Source organism: Camelina sativa, chromosome 20, assembly GCF_000633955.1.
Source record: "Camelina sativa cultivar DH55 chromosome 20, Cs, whole genome shotgun sequence".
Classification (NCBI taxonomy): Eukaryota; Viridiplantae; Streptophyta; class Magnoliopsida; order Brassicales; family Brassicaceae; genus Camelina; species Camelina sativa.
The window spans coordinates 9,327,076-9,333,616 of record NC_025704.1 but is presented as its reverse complement, the minus strand read 5'-3'; the positions used below and the strand labels follow the sequence as shown (position 1 = coordinate 9,333,616).

Sequence of the window (6,541 nt, the reverse complement as noted above, 5' to 3'; positions counted from 1 at the left end):
TATTATTCTAACAATATGCTCATCTATATCAGATGACAAGACTATTGGATATTCTTGAGGATTATCTAATGTATCGTGGTTACCAGTACTGCCGTATTGATGGAAATACTGGTGGTGATGATCGAGATGCTTCCATAGAAGCCTACAACAAGCCAGGAAGTGAGAAATTTGTTTTCTTGTTATCCACTAGAGCTGGAGGGCTTGGTATCAATCTTGCTACTGCAGATGTTGTGATTCTTTATGATAGTGACTGGTAAGTCTCTTTTTGTGTCCGTTGTAATATATGAGTTTCTTCTTTATGCGTAATGAGATGGTTTTGCTTGATTCTGGCAGGAACCCTCAAGTTGACTTGCAAGCTCAAGATCGTGCACATAGGATTGGTCAAAAAAAAGAAGTTCAAGTATTCCGGTTCTGCACCGAGGTTACACTTGACCCATTTGGATGAAGTATAATACATTGATAACGTGAACTAAATATGCATTCTTTTATACAGAATGCAATTGAGGCTAAAGTCATCGAGAGAGCTTACAAGAAGTTGGCACTTGATGCTCTGGTTATTCAGCAAGGGCGATTGGCAGAACAGAAAAGTAAGTGCTTTTGTACCGAGGTTATAAAAATGCATTGTTTTATCACTTATTTATTTATTTATTTTTGTTACTTTTTCAGCTGTTAATAAGGATGAGTTACTTCAAATGGTGAGATATGGTGCCGAAATGGTGTTTAGTTCGAAAGATAGCACTATTACGGATGAGGATATTAACAGAATCATTGCCAAAGGAGAAGAGGCAACAGCTGAACTTGATGCTAAGATGAAGAAGTTCACTGAAGATGCAATACAGTTTAAAATGGATGACAGTAAGCGCGGCGTTTATCCCTTTTTCATGTTTTTGATGGTAACTCTGTTGCATGAGTAATGCTACAATGGGATGTCCGAATAATCTATTTTTTGGTATGTTGCAGGCGCTGACTTTTATGATTTTGACGATGACAATAAGGTACTCTTAGTTAATTGAATGGTTTAAGGGTTTAACGCATACTGATAATTCTCTTCACCTTTTCAAATATTTTTTTTGCTGAATTCTTTTCTGATTTTGTTTGGTAGGATGAGAACAACAAGCTGGATTTTAAGAAGATTGTGAGTGAGAATTGGAATGATCCACCAAAAAGAGAGAGAAAGCGCAAGTAAATGTTCCTTCTACTTTTCTCATTATGTGGTCTATTTTCTTCCTAAACAAAATCTAACTTTAACAATTTACTTTTATTTACCCACCCTTCAGCTACTCTGAAACTGAATACTTCAAGCAAACACTGAGACAAGGTGCTCCAGCTAAACCTAAAGAGCCTAGAATCCCACGTATGCCCCAATTGTAAGTACATCAATCATATATGCTTGCAGTTAACCTTTCTGTCTTGATGGTATTTTTATCATTACAATCTAATTTCTTTTCCATCCTGCAGGCATGATTTTCAGTTCTTTAACACTCAGCGATTGACCGAGCTGTATGAAAAAGAAGTGCGATACCTTATGGTGGGAATAAATTTATCAACTTATTATGTAACGTGTTCAATGTTTGTCTCTGGTTAGTTTAGTTCTAAAGCAACTTGTCTCCCTTTGGTTTCAGCAAACACATCAGAAAACTCAGACGAAAGACACAATTGAAGTCGATGAACCTGAAGGTTTTTCTCAGTCTGTGCCCTCCTTTCTTCCATTATTTACTGAACCTATTACTTAATAACCAATATTTTCTTAGAAGTTGGAGATCCCTTAACTGCTGAAGAAGTGGAAGAAAAGGAACTATTGCTGGAAGAGGTAAGCGAAAATATTTGACCTTACTGTGGGTTGATATTTGTTTTGATGGGTTTTTTATAACTGAATCCAGTTATAATTTTTTAGGGTTTCTCAACATGGAGCAGAAGAGACTTCAATACCTTCCTTAGGGCCTGTGAGAAGTATGGCCGGGACGACATAAAAAGCATTGCCTCTGAGATGGAAGGGAAAACAGAGGAAGAGGTTGAACGATATGCTCAAGTTTTCCAAGAACGATATAAGGAGCTGAATGGTAAGTAACTCTAGATTTTTAAATAAGTTTATGAATGTTTGCAGTACATCAAGGTTGGATGGATATTTTACCACACAACAATATAATGCTAATTAATCGTTGCATCTTGTTGTATGTTGTTAAATCTGTAGATTATGATAGAATCATCAAGAATATTGAGAGGGGAGAAGCAAGAATCTCTAGGAAAGATGAAATCATGAAAGCTATTGGGAAGAAACTGGATCGCTACAGAAACCCGTGGCTGGAACTGAAGATTCAGTATGGTCAGAACAAAGGGAAACTGTACAATGAAGAGTGCGACCGCTTCATGGTCAGACATCTCTTTATCAAACTTTTGGGTTGAGATTTCACTGATATTGATTCATTCTAAATATGGTCTTGACCTGAGAAACCTGTGATTAACAGATATGCATGGTCCATAAACTTGGGTATGGAAACTGGGATGAGCTGAAGGCGGCGTTTCGGACATCCCCTGTGTTCAGGTTTGACTGGTTTGTAAAATCCCGCACAAGTCAGGAACTTGCTAGGAGATGTGACACACTGATCCGGTTGATTGAGAAAGAGAACCAAGAATATGATGAGAGGGAGAGGCAAGCCCGCAAAGAAAAGAAGCTTGCAAAGGTAAGGCTGGAAGGAACATCTGAAGTTCACATTTTTCAGTTACAGACTTTAGTGCTCAATTAGTGGAGAGAAAGTGTGGAATTGTTTTCTCATGATCTGTTCTACAATTTGTTTCAGAGTGCAACGCCATCAAAGCGACCTTCGGGTAGGCAAGCAAATGAGAGCCCCTCATCTATTCTGAAGAAACGAAAGCAGCTGTCAATGGATGATTATGTTAGCTCGGTATGCAGAATTAATTTCCAAACACACAGATTGCCCATCTTGCTGCTTATTATACCAAACTAGACCACTTTTAACTCTAAAACCTTCATGTCTCTGCAGGGAAAGCGTAGGAGATAAGAAGACCTGGGTTGGATCCATAACTAATCATAAAAATGTATGATTACTTCTATGTATGATCCCAAAATGGAGAATTAGTTAGAAAAGCTTTTCTAGTGACATAGCCGTTCAAATATTATGTACTTGGAAACATTCCTGCAATTATTTCCGACTTCTCTTATTTCTACTACGTGTATTTTTACATTTATTTTTGTTGAAATACATAACATATTCCTAGTCAGTAGTTAAAGTCTGCTCTTCTGGTCGGATCCGAACAAAACATGTCTCTTCTCAAACACAACTTCCCGAAAGAGACGATAGTTTTTTTTTTTTTTTTTTTAATCNTTTAATCTCCTTTTCTCTTTCTGATAGACACCGAATCCATACATGTAAGAGACGCTACAAACAGTACAGAAAAAAATTATAAAAATCGACTCAAATTCTCCCTCCCATATTACATATACAACCCATTAAAAAAAAGAAAAAGAAAGAAAAAGAAACCCCCCCCCCCCCCAAAACATACATGAAAAAAGAAGCTTTTCTTTTTCGCCTCCTAATCGCCCAATCTCTCTATTTTCATCAGTCTTTCTCAAACTCTTCCTTGATATATGATCTTGAGCTTCAACCACAATATTGAAGGAAGAGTCTCTCGACTCAGACATCAAATCCGACAACTGACCGACCGACCTGACCCGACAAATGTTCATAATGACCCCAAAGCCTCTCTCTCTCTCCATTTGCCTCTTGAAAGACAAAAGCTCTCTCCTTTTCATACACAGTTTTTCCCCTTTCCCCGTTTTAGTCATTCGTACTATCAAAGCTGCCTGGTCCATTGGTAGCTCTCTTCCTCTCCCTCCAATTCTCTCCCCACACCTTTGCTTCCGCCACAGCCCTCTCTCTATCTAAATCTCGGTTCCTCGGAGTCCCTCTCGATGTCCTCCCAACACTCGCTGGGCTCCCTCTCTGTGACTCTGACCCTTCCAAATCACTTAACCCCCATTTTCTCCCTGACCCGCCTCCTGTCTCGCTCCCTCCCTCTGATCCTGCATTGACTTCCCTCACCATGTCTCTTCTTCTGTAATCAGGAGAGTTCTTGTGAGTCGATGGAGACCCTAACCGACTCCGAGTCTCTGCAGGACTATCCAAGCTACTCCCATCTTCCAAGCTCCTCCGATCATCCCTCGTCCTGATAAATGGCGGCCCGCCACTGCTTCTACTGTTTTGACCGCTTGGCGCGTTTGGATCAAATGTTTGGGAAGCTAAGTAAGTTAGAGCTGTCACCACGTCGCCAATAAGCGGTCTAGTCGCTGCTTGTTCCTGTAAACACATTGCTGCAACTGCAAGTGCTTGATATAGACCACGCATTGGATACCGCCCTTGCAGCGATGGATCCGCCATCTTTGGGAACTTTCTACGATCTTTGAACAACGGCCTAGCCTGTGTGACCAAGCAAAAGAGAAGCCCCAAACAGTTCAAGTCAGCAAAGACGTTTCAGATCTCAACGTTGACTATCACATGAGAGTGCAAAAAAGTAAAGATTTATTAACATACCCATGCAACAAGGTTGTGCTCTCCGGGTGCTCGAGCATTATCAATGGCTTTTCGACCAGTGATGAGCTCGAGAAACACAACCCCAAAGCTATAAACATCCGATTTCAATGTGAGTTGTCCAGTCATGGCATATTCCGGTGCACAATAACCATATGTACCCATCACACGAGTTGACACGTGTGTCTTGTCGCCCACGGGACCTAACTTAGCTAACCCGAAATCAGATAACTTTGGGTGATAGCCATCACCGAGAAGAATGTTGGATGATTTCAAATCTCTGTAGATGACAGGTGGGTTCGCCTTATCATGCAAATACTCTAGTCCCTTTGCTGCTCCTGCCGCTATTGTCATTCTAGTGTTCCAGTCTAGAGGCTCTTTATCCGGAGGAAGATCTGAAAAACCAAAGTTATAATAGTTACAAGGACTGTGTGTAAAACAATTACAAGATAAACTTTTCCATTTGTTCACCATCAATGGACTCCGAAGAAAAGATTAAGAAAAGCTATAGACTATCCCATCATATCAAATACAATAACAAAGCATCCTATTATAATTTACAATACGGTAGACCATGTCATGGTTTCTGTGTATGGTAGTTTCAATAAAATTGCTAATGTTTCTTACCGTGTAGATGATCCTCCAATGATCCTAGTGGCATATACTCGTACACAAGAAGACGCTGGTCACCATCAGCACAATAACCAATCAAATTGACAAGATTGGGATGATGCAGAAGGCTCAGCATAAGAACCTCTACAAGAAACTCTCTGTTTCCTTGTAGACCGTTTCGATCAAGCTGTTTAACAGCTACTATCTGCAAAAAACACAAAATCCAATTAGTAAACGAGTTTCAACATGAAAATTTTTAAAATAGGATGATTCTGTAATTTGATTTACGAACTTCACCTGTCCTGTGGTCTCTAGACGACCCTTGTAAACACGTCCGAAACCTCCTTCTCCAAGAAGACATTCCGGTCGAAAGTTTTTAGTGGCGGCAGCTAACTCTCGGAAAGTAAACGTTTGTGCAGCGATATGAGCGGTTGGCCCTTCTTTCGGAGCTGTTAACTCCTTCTTTTGTTCAAGACCTCGTCTAGACTTTGATTTATCTACAAAGTAAATGAATTGTTAGTACCTTCCACACTCAAATTCAATGTACAGGAAAACAGATTCACTGGTCTTCATTTCTACAATTGTTAAACTAGTGATGTCAACAAGCAGAGACATCCTTATCAATAACTATTCAATTCTGAAACCCTGAAGCTACCATAATTATGATTCATTAATAGAATTGAGTAATCTAGTTTGGCATCTCCTAATTGCATTCCATATACAGAGAACTCAACATAAGCTGGACACAAAACAAGAATTTGGAGCTAAATTGTATCATAAAAGCAGAATCAAACATCCCAAAAACACATCAGATCTCAGGAATTTTAAAAGTCGAGAAACTCCATAGCCAGCTAAGCACAGCTGAATTAGATCAGAAAGTATCAACATTTATATCCAAATCATTAGTAAAGGTACAAACTTTATGAGAACCCAGAAACTCAAATCGATCTAAGACACGAAAAAACTCAACAGATCCCGGAAAAAAAATTCACCTAAGCTGGCATGGTGAGACTGAGTAACTGAGCCGTCTTTAGCTGAAACTTCCTTCTTAACCGAATCTTTGGAAGCAGCGTCTTTAGCCGAAGATCCAAAGCAAGGCAAACACCCACTCATCTCCGAAAGCTAAGTCTTTTGGACAAATTGAAATTCAAAAATAAAAAAGACAAGAAACCCCTGCCGACAAAACCAATCAACCGGAGAATCCCAACATAAGCTCAACACATCTCGAGATTTTTTTTTTTATTATTACAGTAACCAGAAACAAGAAACTAGAGAACTAAAGACACAAAAAGCCTCAGCCTTTTTTCAATGCATCTCTCTCTTTCTCTCTCTCTCACTAAAGATCTTTGGAGAGAGATCGAGACCAGCGGGCAGATCAACAA

The 6,541-nt window shown here is 39.5% G+C and overlaps 2 protein-coding genes across 4 annotated transcripts in view; one reads left to right on the top strand and one right to left on the bottom strand.

Moving 5' to 3' along the window:
- LOC104770192 (ISWI chromatin-remodeling complex ATPase CHR17) overlaps positions 1-3,240 on the top strand; it is a 7,472-nt gene extending 4,232 nt beyond the window's left edge. The window contains exons 11-25 of one of the 3 annotated variants that reach the window (XM_010494577.2): positions 33-253; positions 334-421; positions 494-587; positions 667-855; positions 961-995; positions 1,103-1,182; positions 1,278-1,367; positions 1,459-1,528; positions 1,623-1,677; positions 1,755-1,810; positions 1,895-2,060; positions 2,192-2,370; positions 2,466-2,681; positions 2,799-2,903; positions 3,003-3,240. In XM_010494577.2, the coding sequence (XP_010492879.1) occupies positions 33-253; positions 334-421; positions 494-587; positions 667-855; positions 961-995; positions 1,103-1,182; positions 1,278-1,367; positions 1,459-1,528; positions 1,623-1,677; positions 1,755-1,810; positions 1,895-2,060; positions 2,192-2,370; positions 2,466-2,681; positions 2,799-2,903; positions 3,003-3,020 (1,662 nt within the window). In that variant the 3' untranslated portion in view covers positions 3,021-3,240. Of the gene's footprint in view, positions 1-32; positions 254-333; positions 422-493; positions 588-666; positions 856-960; positions 996-1,102; positions 1,183-1,277; positions 1,368-1,458; positions 1,529-1,622; positions 1,678-1,751; positions 1,811-1,894; positions 2,061-2,191; positions 2,371-2,465; positions 2,682-2,798; positions 2,904-3,002 lie in introns of all 3 variants that reach the window. The other 2 variants (XM_010494576.2, XM_010494578.2) reach the window with 2 other exon arrangements.
- Positions 3,614-6,479, bottom strand: LOC104770191 (serine/threonine-protein kinase CDL1-like; the record flags this gene model as incomplete). Its single annotated transcript, XM_010494575.2, is given in 5 exon segments — positions 3,614-4,436; positions 4,551-4,942; positions 5,175-5,364; positions 5,457-5,656; positions 6,152-6,479. Coding segments are annotated over 5 exon segments (1,542 nt in total). The 3' UTR covers positions 3,614-3,797.